At 40.6% G+C, this 14726-nt stretch overlaps 1 protein-coding gene across 2 annotated transcripts in view; it reads right to left on the reverse strand.

Annotated features, from left to right (window-relative positions):
• Window positions 1-4358: 4358 nt before the first annotated feature.
• LOC120742235 (CD151 antigen-like) overlaps window positions 4359-14726 on the reverse strand; it is a 30425-nt gene continuing 20057 nt past the window's right edge. For both annotated transcript variants that reach the window (XM_040045416.1, XM_040045415.1), the window contains exons 4-8: window positions 11525-11599; window positions 7961-8065; window positions 6118-6273; window positions 5808-5894; window positions 4359-5673 (exon numbers count right to left, since the gene is read on the reverse strand). In XM_040045416.1, coding sequence (XP_039901350.1) covers window positions 5614-5673; window positions 5808-5894; window positions 6118-6273; window positions 7961-8065; window positions 11525-11599 — 483 coding nt within the window. In that variant the 3' untranslated portion in view covers window positions 4359-5613. The remainder of the gene's footprint in view (window positions 5674-5807; window positions 5895-6117; window positions 6274-7960; window positions 8066-11524; window positions 11600-14726) is intronic.

Raw genomic sequence — 14726 nt, forward strand, 5'->3', positions numbered from 1 at the left:
TGAATGTTCTTCAAGAAGCCTGGAGAACTATTCCTAAAGAACCACTTAAAGAAATAATACTAAGAAAGCTTAAAAGAGAGTTCAGACTGTGCTGAAGAATAAAGGTGGTCAATTTGAACTGAGTTGAATTGTACAAACTCTATTTTTGCCTTATTTACTGTAATTCCACGTATGTTTGCACATGTTTCGATGAATCACTGCATCTATTTCCCATTTTCATTGCAGAATATAAAGAACTGAAGGGCAAGGCTTTTGCACAGTACTGTATTATGAAATATGGCATTTGGCCATTTTAAAGTGTTCAAAGTATAAAGGTTTGACAATGTTTAAAGTGAATTTTAAGTAAACAAAGATATAAATATGCACGTACACATGTAATCTGGACTGTAGAAATCATCTCTACACTGGAAATATGGTCCAAACTTAACAAATGACTTGTTTGGTTTAAGTTTGTGTGTTTTAAATGATGTCACACAGGTGCCAGTTGGCAGATCATACATGTTTTTTTCATTTGCGTGGTATATTCATTTCCAAGGCCATGGTCTTGCAGACTCCTACTCATTCTACATGTGCAGCTGCAACCCTGATGCTATCCCTGAGGGAACATACCAAAGTTAATACCTCCACCCCCTCCAACACACAGAAACAACACAACTGCCTAGAGGAAGATCAGAAGCCAGCTGGTCAAACCACCTTGGAGAAGGTCTTACACAGGACTCAGACTTCCCTCTGCCTGAAATGGGATGTGACCCAGAAAAGGAAGAGGACAGAGCGAGCCAGATGTTGGGGTGTTATGCTTCAGGGAGCGAATCAGGGCTGAGGTGAGTGACAGGGAGTGATGTGTGCAGCGTGCATGGTACAGTATCTGAATGCAGAGGGATAAGTGTGAACTTCTTGTGAGCACACTGGAGCTTTACCCATACGTTCATTCACGCACCCCCCCACCCCCCTAACAGATGCACTAGCGACATCTCCTCAGAGCTGAGAGGCAGCTCAGTGAGAGGTTTTATTTCACGCAGCTCTTCAGTATTAGTCTGAGGGGAGCTTGAAAGCTACTGTGGCTCAGTCTCTCACTTCACTGAGCCAGTCACTCTTAAATTGGAGGAAATGTAAATGACTTACATAATCAGCACCCCCTCTACACACACACACACACTAAAAAAAAGTGTAGTCAGCATTTAGTAGAAGTGTTGATAACCATGTAAAAAGAATTTTTTTTCAAAATTTGCCAAATATAATCAGTCATGTTCAGCAAGTCAATTTACAGATTGTCCAAGTGAGCAGAACAAGCCTAATTTGTCCGGTAGCATCTTCTGCTTCATAGAGAGGCTCAAGCCTGACCCAGAGACACGATCCTCATATGAGTGGAGCTGTTACTCTTTATTAATCACACTGTATTTATCCCTTTGTGCATGTTGGGCGTTTTATTAAAGGAACATGGCTTGATTTAAAACACGCGCGGAGCGTGACTCTGCATACATTCAGGTCTGGACACAGGTATACAGCAGGAGGCAGTGAAACCGCTCTTCTGAGTGGGTTTATTTCACCATTACGTTGATGTTTTGGGGAGGTTGTTTAGTTTAGTTTTTTTGTGTTTCTTTTCGCTTTATGCTGGATTTTCAAATTAATTTCAATTTCAGTTGGCAGCCCCTGACAGCCAAAACAAAAGACTTTTTTCCATTTTATTGAGACAGATTGGCCAAGAGTGTTGCTGCCATCTACAGACTCAAGATTACATTTGTTACCGCCTTCCCCCACCCCTGGCGTGCACCATCCACCAACATCACCCCCTCACCCCCACTCCCACTCCTTCATACGCACACAAAGTAAACAACTGAAGCCCTGAATGAGAATGAACTGAGCGGAGATCTCTGCGGCAGAGATATTCAGGAACCAGAGCGTGCACATGGAAAAGGATAGAGGCACGCCATGTTTAGGCTCTCCTGTATTGACCTGTAGCAGCAGCACAGTATTAGTTGCTCGAAGTGGCTCAAAGTCACAGTCACAGCTAAAATGGTTCAGCCATGCACTGCTTTCCTAATACCACAGTCCTGTTTCACACACAAACAAGTTGTTCCTCACATATTTAGTTTGTGAAACCTTAAAAGACTGCAATGTCTATCTAGCTGCTTACCATTTAAGATCACATTTCTTCTTCTTCTTCTTTAAAAGAGTTTTCAGTGACAAATCATCTCAAATTGTCCACAAAATCATTCAGAACACCAGCAAAGAATTGGTCATATTTTGGAAATTCTCTTTTCTTTCCCATTTTCTTTAATATCACCACTCTGAGGATCACCCTGATGTACCAGATGGAAACCTGCAGTTTATATCGCTACAGTTTGCATTCATTTCCCTGTAGGCAGCTGTAGACTGAAGCATGTTACTCACCTAACCTTGCGATTGCTGTGAAACCAAATCCAAAAGAACAAGTTATTAACCTCAGCAGTCCGAAGTTGAAAATATACAAACCATTGCCAAAATTAGACACAAGTTTCTGTACCCTTGGACTCCTTTGCCCTTGGGTGACCCTGGGAACAAATGGCTGCATATTCCTTCTTCTGTCACCAGCTGCAGACAAACTGCAGCACAGCTCCCTGCTGCCGGTTTTACCCTGTAGACTCAGGAATCGCATCACCTCCTAGGACAAAGGTGGAAGGTGAAGGGTGCACAAGCTTCTGCCACTGGACTGAAAATAGCACTCTCTGGTGGACGGGCCAAACTGGCCAAGGTGCAGCAGGTGACATGTGCATCAAATTGACAACTGCTTAGAGAGTACCGGAGGAGATATTTTGGAAATGTCATGCACTGCCATTGTTAGCATACCCCTTGTGTTAGGCTGTATGAAGGCTGTCTCAGTGAGCAGGCGCAACAGGCAGGGAGGCCCGCACGGGGGTGGGGGGGGGGGGGGGGGGAGGAGGGAATTTATTATGGTTCTCATCAGCAGGACTCAATTGCTGGAGGCGCAATGGTTGTTCAGAGGGTTGTCATAATTTCTGTCATCTATTTAAAGTCAAACTCAGGTGGAGACCAAAGTCTCAAGAGCACAGGACAACTTACATTCTGCAGATGTCTGCTCTTTGGAAAAGTGCCCTGTTAAAAATCGCCATGTGCTCAACTACTTTCACTCCGTTGGAAACGTTAAATGCCAAATCCCCCCTATGAAGGTGTGGGGGGGTAAAAAAACAACAACAAAAAAACAAAAAAAACACGAACCCCTCCCATTTTGCCAAGGATGACTCAGCTTTCGTGAGGTGTACTGTTTAGAGCACCTTAAAGGGGTGGTGTGACAATACACACTGATTTGTGTCGTTTCATTTCGCCATGTGTGCTTGCTACACACAGGGGGAAATGTTTTTACACTGCCAGCTTCACTAACTGAGAAATGGCTTAATTTGCATTGTTAGCAGTCCCAGTGGAAACCAATTAGTAGCTGTGAGCTGACCGGTTGCCATTTGATTTCCTTTCTGCTTGTTACACAGAAGCATATTTTGGAAATAATTAATATTATGTACAAACAGAACTGTGAGTAGGCACAACTCACTGTCCAAGTGACATTTGTCACCGTGTGCATGTTTGAAAGGCCTAATTTGCCCTTTTTGCCCCCCCCCAAACACTCCGGGAAACTAATAAAGCTTATAATGTCATTCTGTAATAGGAATGACTGGGAAAGTTCGGGTGGTTGTAGTGTCGGTGGGTGGGTGTGGGATGTGTGTGTGTGTGTGTGTGTGTGTGTGTGTGTGTGTGTGTGTGTGTGGTGGGGTGGGGGGGGGGATCCTCAATAGCCTCTAGGTGTTTTACACACAGACACACTCACACACCAGCTGTTTTCATCAGTGTGATGTTGTGGTGCTGAAAGCCAGGTGAGTGCTGCCTCCCTGTGTTTGCATGCACTAACTGCTGCCACTCACCCAAATGACAAATGTCCCGCTGTTAATCTTAACATTACTAGGGTTCAAACTACCCTGCCTCGTGCCCAACAGCATGATGGCTCTCATTACAAGGCCATCTAACTGTCATGGTATAGGTAATACATTGTAAAAGCAGCTGTCTGGAATATGGCTCACATCCCAAATCTGCATCATCACAGTACTACAGTACAGACAATTGACTTCTGGTTAATACACTAATGCACCTGTAAGCTGGTGCCAATTTGGTAAGGGCCACTGGTCACAGGCACATGATTTGTCTTTATACAATAATGTGAGGGCCTCTTTTGGCAGTTTCTGTGATGACATGACTTGAGTGAACCTTTATTGTGAAGGGCATCACTCAGTATTTGTGCAATACTGCTGTTTAAAATACACCAATAACAATGCTAATGTTCTCCTATGAGAGCAAACACAGCAGAAGCAAAGCACATTTTTAATCAATGTTTATTTAAACTAAAATACATCCTGGATTACCAGGAGGACAGAAATACAGCAGATTAGCCTGGTTTTAGCTTTGAGGCACAAAGGAAAGATCATTACTAACAGTGAGAGAATATCATTTTCTACAGTGTGTATTAAATACAATAATATAGTCGCAGTTTATAGCAGAGTAAAAAAAAAAAATCTTCATTTACAAAAACAGAGACATCAGTATGTATAGGAATAAGGCTGGAGGAGACAGAGTAGGTCCAGTGTTACAGTTGATGACTTTGGCATCAGTGTATAAAAACAAAAGGCAATAAAATCAAAAACAAGACGCACTTTCATTTGAACAATATCAGTGGGACTGCTCGTAATCACAAACTCCCTTCAATGAGATCAGTGTTTACACCTAAACTAGTCAAACCGTGTTTAAAGGCTGGTGTTAGGACATCAAATGGCACAGTTACGGTGCTGAGCAAGGCACTAACCTGTTCACCTTCATTCTGGCAGAAAATGTGTTCTTAGGAGACTTAAAACATGATCAGACACGTCTCAGTAAGGAGACAGATTAGGTAATAAAGGCAAAAGTATTAACAGCTCATAAGAAAGTACATATGTAAAAGAAAATAGATGATATATATATATTTGTTCCAATGTTTAAAGGTCATTACAGAAGAAGATCTAAAACACAGGACTGTCTTGTTAATGTGGAAACTAAACACTACTGCAGTTGAAGAGGGCCCCAGAGGTGAGCTTGTTAAGCTATGCTGATGGAGAAAAGAAGCTGCTGTGACCAGGATTAACATTTTCCTGCAAAGTGCCAGTTTTACTCCACTGATCTTTACACCACTCTCGGGTGTAGCACCTGGTCTACACATATAAAAGTACATTGAGGGAATCCGAGTGGAAGAAAACTACAATGTTTGAGTCCCAGGGAGGCTGTCTCACACTAATTTACACAATCAGTTAAAATTCTCATCAGTTTCTCTCTGAGGCTTTTTCTCACAGTGCTGTGATCTTGAAGATGGAGCTGAGAGTGCAATTTGAGAGCCTAATTACTTCAAGAAACCTTGTAGTGGGTTTTTTTTTCTACCCTTTGTTTACCAAAATGAGATGCTCAGATGTGCAATTTGATCCCTTGCCAAACAAATCCTCCCCTATGCGGAGGATAAATAAAAGAACCTATGGGCTATTTGAGTATGGCATGCGGTGATGAAGTTACCTCCTTCACTCATACATTTTTCTTCTTTTGCTTCTCTTAGTACGGCTCTGCCTTTAGATTTCGATATAGGCAGCATGTAAACACCATCCCGATGATCTGGGGATTAAAACAGACGGAAAAAAAAAAAACGTAATTTAGAAAAGCTGTATTCTCCATAGGTGTACATACATTTATTGAGTCTCTGTGTGTAAGCACAATGCTAAAGGCATTTTCTTTATTTTTTTGCTCACCTGTACACAAGCGATCCCAACACCGACGGCTCCAATGATCTTCAGGTGGTCCAAGATGAAATTCTCCAGTTTAGTGATGCAACCACCCTAAATGAAAAACAAAGAGTGTCTTCATGTTGCATCAGTTGATGTGGGAGTGTTGCTGGAGTCTCACTGCAAACAATGTTATGTATACAGTTTGGATGTGATGGCTGTTCTTTCTTCTGCTACGCTCACGCCACACCGCCTCTATGCTGACATCTCGAGACATGAGAGAAATACAGATGAAGCCCTCCCCACCTCCACCCCCCGACACCGTTCACGCACTCACCTCCACCTTGTAGATGTTGGATGGGTGGTCTCTTATACCGCACATGTTGGTGATGGTCTTACAGCAGCTGTCAGGCACCTTCCTGCCTTTTGCACCAGAGCGAATATAGACGCTCTCAGCCCAGTCAGCTGAACTGTTGCTTCCACAGCACTTGAACTGATGGAGGAGACGGAGGAAAAACACTTCACTGACAGCAGGAAAGTATAAAAGACTCAGACAAACATCCATGAAAGAACTGGTTTACACTGATAACAAATAATTAAGTGTTGCACTTCACTTGAGCAAAACTCTGCATACGTGTTCTCTTGGTTCAAAGCATTATTACGAGCATTATAAGATGATTGATTCCCCCAGTAAGGCAAACATTAGGCATCAGCAGGCAGTTTGCTTGGTTTCACGTTAAAACTGGAAACTACATTTATGTAAAACCTTAATGTGCCATTTTTATTTTTAATTTTTTTTAGAGTTTAAACAAAGGGGTTTTTTATACTGCAAGTCAGTAAGTGGATTTTGTTGACTTTCGATAGAGTCAGAATAACCATTTCCCACATTCCTGTCTTTAAAGTAAACTTAAGCTGGCCTAAATAGGCTGATGATACCTTGCAGTAATCAAATCAATCATGAATTCCTCTCTCTGTACACCAAATATTCTAGAGTCAAATATGTATAATTGCTAATTGGCCAAACTGGGTCAAGCAGCAGATCAATCATTAGCAGCAAATCTACAACTGGCTGAGCAAGGTATCAAACTGTGCATGAACGAACACCCACAAACCTCAATGACGTGAAGCAACACTGTAAAGAAGAGCGGACCAGAATTCTTCTACAACGATGTGAGAGACTGACAAGGTCACGCAGCAAATGGTTACTTTACGTTATTGTTGCTAAAGGTGGTTCTCCAAGCTACCGAGTCGTGGGATGTACTTAGTTGTGAAAACGTTCTTTTTCACATGAAGATCAAATAGTTTTGATATCAAAATCGAATTCACAATCAAATCTGATGGCAAAACTTGAAAAGCTGCACTCAAAAAGGCCCACTGTAAAGTAAAATACAGTTGTGACTGAAATGTGAATTGTTTTGCAAATCCAAATGTTGTTTCCATATTCAACGGAGGTGCAGCTCCTGCTCAAGATTTACAACTCAGTTTAAGCCAATTGTTTTATTTTTAAACTAAACTTTAAGATTCACATTTTCCTCATATTTACTTTGAGGGAAATGTATGTATGCATGTATACTGTAGTTCTGTTCTCATACTGATGCTATTTGAATATATGATAAAAATGACTCCATTAAAAGAACATTTACAAATTCCTTTAATAGTGCAAATTCATGTTTTTTGGAAATTATGCAAAATGAAGTTTAGAAGAATGACTACATGTTGATGTGTGAAAGACAAGATTTTGTACTCAAAAAACTAAGCAATGAGTATAAAAACTAACAGAAGTCTTAACAGCACCTCAGATTTACACATTCCTTAACGCGCTGTCAGCTCGTTTGACTAGAAGAGAAGGTAAATTACAGCAGAGAGTGCAGACCAGTCCATCATGCTTAGATGAAGTCGTGGACTGAATTGGATTTACTTTGACTCGCTCCCATCTCCAAAATCTCTAATCTGGTGAGATGATAGGGTAGCATGAGGGCTGTCCAATCAACAAACCACATGTGAGTCCATGTGACTTTGGCTTGGAAGTCCAGGTTCATTTGCAATATGAAAAAGTGGATGCACGCAACAACCGAAATTCCATCCACGCTGGCCAATGTAGAAATTCAAATGTGCAAAGAAATCTCACAAAGCTGCACAACATTTGTGTCTCGACTCCTTCATCCATTGCAGACACTTACCTCCTGCTGCAGCTTGTCTACAGCCTTGGTGATGTGCTCGGAGTTTGTTTGATTATACTCGTCAGTCATGGTCTTCTTTAGGTTCTGCTTCAGCTCATCATTCAACTGTTCAGAAACACGCACACAGGTGTACATGTAGTATCAGCCAACAAAAATGGGAAGGCAGCACGACAGAGCATGACCTAAAGTGATGAATTTGTCGCTTCGACTACTGATTCTCCAGCACATCATAGCACACGGGATTTAAAATACACATCACGGATAGTACTTCTAACAACAGAGAGGCGTATGAAGACGAAGCTAGTGTAAAAGCAGAGGAAGTCTGTTTTTTGGGTTTTATTTTTTATTTTTTTTGTTCTCTAGACCAGTGGCAGAAAACGCAGGAGTGGAAGGTCTGGGGGGCTCAGTTTCTATGGCAACAAGCCAGCTGGGAAACCACTGTAAATCAAAGCATGAAGGAGATATCAAGGGAATGAATGATGAAGAGAGGAAGGGAGGGCAGAGAAAGATGAGAGACGCGAGGTGAAAACAAAGAAGAGGAAAGAAGAGGAGGTGTTCAGGTTTTCATTTTACCTGTTGACAGTTTCAGAAACACTGCAGCGGTGAATGAAAACAGTCATTCACATTTTAAAGGGACTCCGTAAGTATGAGAGAGCCAGTATGGGAGTGAACTACACCATGACACTGCATTAACCACATACGAGTATGAGCAAACATGAATTCCAGGCACAATGGATGGTCGCATGACTATGACACTGGGATGAACCACAGCCATTACCTGCATCTCAGTGCTTCCCATCTTTACACAGGAGCAGTTTAGTACTGCTGTTTTATTGAATACATATTCATTTAAAAGCAAGAACAGCATCATGGGTCTTTGATATACTTGAAATATGCTTTTTCTTTTGTTAGCTTGTTTTCTGTTAATGATAATAATAGGCCATACAAGGCTGGACCACCAGTTGCAATTTGCTGCTGAAGGTTGCTGGCAATCCCTGGGAAACGGTCAGCGACAGTGACCCCATGACAACCACTGCTTGCTAGGAAAAAAATGTATTTCTGGCTATAAGCTGTTCCGGGAGGTTGCTAGCTGTCACTAGTAGGTATACGGTGCTGCACTGTATAAACCTACATGTGTTGCTAGTAGGTCGCTGTGGTTGCGAATCATTTGTATGACACATACAGACTTGTCTGCAAACAGTAGCAAACTATTCGCCAAGTCGTAGAGAAACTCTGAAAAGTGTGACGCACACTGTAAACAAAGACTGTTTACCTTCAACATAAAAGTTGCGTCTTGTGGTGAGGCACAACGTTTTCTGTTTTGCATTGCACTTTTTCAAGTTTTACTACAGTTTAGAGCAGTGGTCCTCAACCTTTTTTGTGCCACGGACCGGTTTATGCCCGACAATATTTTCACGGACCGGCCTTTAAGGTGTTGCGGATAAATACAACAAAATAAAACTAGTACCGGTACCGAAAAAAGAAGATTTATTCATAAAATACGTGAAAAGACCAAGGAAAACCAAGTTAACGATAAAAAGGATAACAAAATAACGCTGAAAACCGATAAAAACCCTGAAAACCATACATTTCACACCTGAGCCTCAACTCTCGCGGCCCGGTACCAAACAACTCACAGACCGGTACCGGTCCGAGGCCCGGGGGTTGGGGACCGCTGGTTTAGAGAGTAAAATGGTGAGTGTTTGCAGACAAGTCAGCTTCATTCATCAAACTATGGGCAAGCTCAGTACTTTGCTAGTGCCCAACCCTGTCACTCAAAGCACAACTTTAGATCAGAAACCAGCATGAATACAACCTGTTAAAAACAGTCTATGAATAAGGTGTGTATTTTAATACATGGCATCTGTTTGAAGTCTATTAACCCTTTTTTCTTTACCATCAGACCAGCAGTGAGCTCATTTTACAATTTACTAGATATTTGCTAGAGACAAAATATAAAATGATTTTGGAAAGAACACAAAACGAGCTTTACAGGGATATCATGTTGTGTCGTGGTACTTCTGTCTGAACACAGACAGAATAACCACCTCTGCATAGGTTTGAACATGTTCACTAAATCTCAGCCATTTGGGGACAGAGAGAAATTTCAAATGGCTCCTGAAAAATGAGAATTATTTTTGTAATAATAGTGAAAGTTAAATGGTGAAGGTTTGCAGACAAGTAATTCATGCAAACTATGAGCAACCTAGGGAAGCAGCTCGCAAACAAAGCAATCACAAAGAGGTTTATGATCATGTCTGATTACAAAAACAAAATAAAGTCTGAGCAAATCCCTTGTGCAGAATCTGTAGCTAAAAATGGGTGCGTTTGTGAATTACAAGCATGTTACATGAGTTGTTCATCTTGGTATCGTTCTCACAACTTATTAGCAGAGAGAGTGAAAAGATTAATAACAGGGGAAGAGGCTTTAGAGACTTTAACACAACTTAATGCTTGTGAGAATATTTTGAGGCAAGTAAAGTAGACAGAGCTTTAGGAAGCGGCACACAGCCATGGACCTCAGTGGCTGCTCATGAACTGTGCATTAATGAAAGAGGCAGTTAAAGTGAAAACAGTGTACCTCTAGACTGAGAAAAGTCCTGTTCCTGAGCTACAAGCCACTTATAAGACTAAGCGGGGTGGGAGCGATGTTGGTAGAGAGCAATGTCATGTTAATATTCCTAAAGGAAAAATGCTTGTCATTTGCTCTTGTTTGCAGTGCAGTCAGTATAACTCTACAGTGGTACAGCAGAAATGTGCCGAGGGAGGCTGTCAGTTTTAGTTTAGCTTATACATTAACTACACACGAGAAAATAATCACTTGAAAACCAAACCGTGTGCATTTAGTACACAGTCTGTGGTGTTTCTACTTTTTTCAGTCATTAACCTGCCAGTAAGGTTCTTCATTCTTTAGTGGAGTGAAATGAAATAAGTTTGAAAATTCTGTGTATTTGAGTTCAAAATCAAAGCAAATGCTTTGAAATGATTCTGACACAGTGCATTCAGGCTTATTATGTGTCCTGCTGCAGGCATTTTTCATTCCATTTGGACTCAATGTACCACAAGTAATATGGGCAGTCAGATATTTGTATTTTTAATGGGCCGTCTTATACTCCCTTTCTGGAATCTCGTTTCTCACGCTGGTTTTTGTCGTGGTTAAAATTACAGCAGAGCACATGCCATGTGGGAAATGAAACAGTTGTCTGTGTATTATTACAATGCTTTTGACTACGTGCTTGGATTAGGAGACACAACACATTTGTCAAGCATGCTCTATTGAATTTTTGCACAATGCAATATATGCTACACACCTTAACATCATTTTTTAATATCAGATGATGATTTACTGTAATACAGCAGACTGGAGTCGACGCGAGATGGTAACACAGATTTACTAAAGATGCTATAACAAGTTACAAAATGCTAACCTGAGTTGAAATTACGTTTTTTGTCATCTAAAATAAATATCCACTCTTGCAATATCTGCCACCTGCTCCTCCTTCAATTTCACACATACATACATTACAAGAAGGGTGTTTTTTTTAATGATACAATGGGAATTACCTGCTGATAGTAGATATATGCAAGGACACCGGCCAGGATCTCCAACAGGAAGATACACAGCAGCAGAATGAAGTACTGGAAACACAGAGAAGAAGGAATTACAGTTAGTGGATGGTGATAAAGCGACACGACCAGTTGGTTACAAATGTGATGTGGCAGCTTGCGGGGCTGCCTTTGACACCACTTGAAACATGATTCTCTTAAGCCAGCTTGAACTATGTTTCCTTTCCAAGGCCTTGTGTCATCCTTCCTTGAGCAAGAATAATGTAATCAAACCCACTCATGCAGCAAAGTCATCCACACAGCACTGTTAGAGAGGTAGAACCAAACAGAAACAATGCAATGGCAAAGGGTTGGCTAACTTATATTAAGCTGTCTATCAGAAATACAAAAACTAGACAATGTTGTCCTCTGCAGGTTTGTAAAAGTATTTGAAAAAGGAATAACTTGGAGCAAAAATCAATTCAGACTTTGCTGATAGCACAAAGTGATAGTGTCCTTAATTTACCCTTATACAAGCACAAATGTGTTACGAAAAGCTTTGAATATATAGTGACAAACATGGAAAAAAACTGATAAACTGTAATAAAAATTGTTAAGTAGGCTGATGTCTGCAGTATGCCAGAATATTTTCCATCACGGACACAATTTTTCAACAATGAATGCTGGCCATCATAATTTACACTGTAAAGATGAGTTCTTGGAGCAACCTGATGGTATGACTCTTTTGTAACTTGGCATTAAACATATATTTGGAGCATGTAGTTGAACACAGCTGGGATTTCTTCTCGGTGTGTTTGCAGGTGCAGAAAGTTGCACAGTCACACACCTTTGGAGGAGAAATGTTCCTGCGACTATAAAAGTGGTGGAATGATGTGGGTAATTGTTTCAGTGAAGCAAAAGCTGTCTGTCTATCTATAATGACCAAAGAAAGAATTCTATGCAACAACCTCCCTTAGAGTATTTGATTACGCTCACGCATCATTACGCAGCATTAAATTGTCATTTTAAAAAAAGTTACACATTTAAATGACATTATTTCAAAACTGTTATGATGCTGTCTGTCAAAACAAGAATGTCTAATGTAGTAATGTACAGCTGATATAAATATTGTAAGTAGAACTCTAGAACTCTAAGGGTAGTGTATGGCAGAGCTTTACACAGACAAAAATTTCACACATACGGGAAATTCACAAGACTGAGTGTTTATGGCATTCATGCATGTAGATATAACCTAGAGCTGGGCGATATAAGATTTTTTCATATCACGATATGTTTTTTTCATTTCAGGCGATAACGATATCTATCACGATATAAGCCAAATAACTATATTTGTAAGATTTAAATGTGCCGTTGCTCACAAATAAAATGTGAAATAATCAGCAGCTTGTTTTTATTTAAATATTTATTTCCCATAATAAGTTCAACAGGGTAGATGTACTTAAGGAACATGAGACTTTTTCAGATAAATAAAGGCAAATATTGCAAACTACACAAAAGGCAGCCGCTAAAGTGTTTAGGGTTTCAAAATAGAACAAACGAATCAGACTCCTAAATTGTCAATTCCACTTAGAAACAAAATATTAATTCTAAAAATAAATCTTAGTTTGTTTTACAGAAGAACAGACAAAACTGACTAACTTTTGTCAATATCAAATAAACTGAGAACTAAAAGGAAAGTCTCAATCTCTCCTTGTTGTATAGCTTAGCTTTTCAAACAGTTTTAACAGTTACTTTAGTCTGACAAAAGCCGAATGACGAATTAGCGCTTCCAGTCAGAGACTGAGGCTATGTCCACACGTACACGGGTATTTTTGAAAACTGAGATTTTCCGTTTTCGTTTTAAAAAATAATCCCGTCCACACATAAAGGGAGAAATGAAGGAAAACGCTGCTATGAACATGCCAAAGCAGCAGGTGGCGCTAGATTCCTAACCGTGCAGAAATGTTGGCCAATCAGAAGTCTAGAAGCCTCGGTGGGAAAAAGTAAACAAAGCTGGGGCATAGAAGCAGAACCGAGTCGTATGTGTGGAGGGACAGTAACTGTGTGTATATGTAAGCATTTAAACACTGCAGAGAGTAGAATTAACAGTAACAGTAGTGTAGAAATTCATTTCACCGAAACAATAACGTGGCGCACAGTGTGACGTCAAAAAATGCGCACACCTTTGACGCTGCGTTTTCTCCATTTTTCTAGTCCACACGTAAATGCAAAAACGGAGTTTTTAAAAATCTTCGTTTTCAGTGACCAAAAACGCCGTTTACGTGTGGACGAAAGGTGCAAACGCATAGAAAAATCTGCGTTTTCAAAAATACCCGGGTACGTGTGGACGTAGCCTGAGCATGCACCAGTTTATTGTATTTCCAGACTTGCTTTCGGCACAATTTACAGTGCACGCTACTCTGTTTTTTGTCAGACTTGAAATAGCCGAAATACCTTCACACTACGGAACTTCTATGGCTCTTCCGTTCGACAATCTCTCCGGCATTGGAACCATCATCTGTTTTCTCTTCGGTAACCTTCGGTCATGCTCGGTTGATTTCGGCGCACTCTTTTCCTTAATTACCCGGGCAGTACGGTGGCTGGCTGCTTCCCAAACAAATACACATGTGCGGCTGTACGTAACAAGTCACGTGACGTGACGCTGTGGCTGTGATTGGTTCGGCTCTGCGCTACTTAATTTGGATTGGCTGTTCTTTTTTTTTTTTTTTAAGAGGACAAGAGCGGCGAGGTCTATCGCGATAGTTTAATTTTTCTATCGAGAAAAAGTTATATCGCGATACATATCGTTATCGTTCTATCGCCCAGCTCTAATATAACCCAATCCAAGGATGGTATTATATCATACAGGTGGACTTAAGAGCCTTGTAACAGTGTAAAGTAGATAAATGACTCTGCCAGAACATAAAACAGATGACAAAATTACAATAATACCGTTCTCTGCTTAATCATCCACTCTTGTTCTGCTCTTTTGCTCTGAGTAAGATTCCAGGATGAAACTGCAAAACTTTTGAGTCACTGCAGAGTGGCACATGTCACAGAGTTTATCATTTGCATCTGATTCGTGACCAAGCCCATTGGAAAATTAGGGGGAGCGTCTGCCTTTCAAGCCAAGTGAAAAGTTGAACTTCTCTTCAGAATTAAAGACAAGAAGAGATTATTATCTGACCCAAACCTTGACCTAAATTCCTCTGGCCTGCTG

Source organism: Simochromis diagramma, unplaced genomic scaffold (genome assembly GCF_900408965.1).
Source record: "Simochromis diagramma unplaced genomic scaffold, fSimDia1.1 OVJJ01000079.1, whole genome shotgun sequence".
NCBI classification, from domain to species: Eukaryota; Metazoa; Chordata; class Actinopteri; order Cichliformes; family Cichlidae; genus Simochromis; species Simochromis diagramma.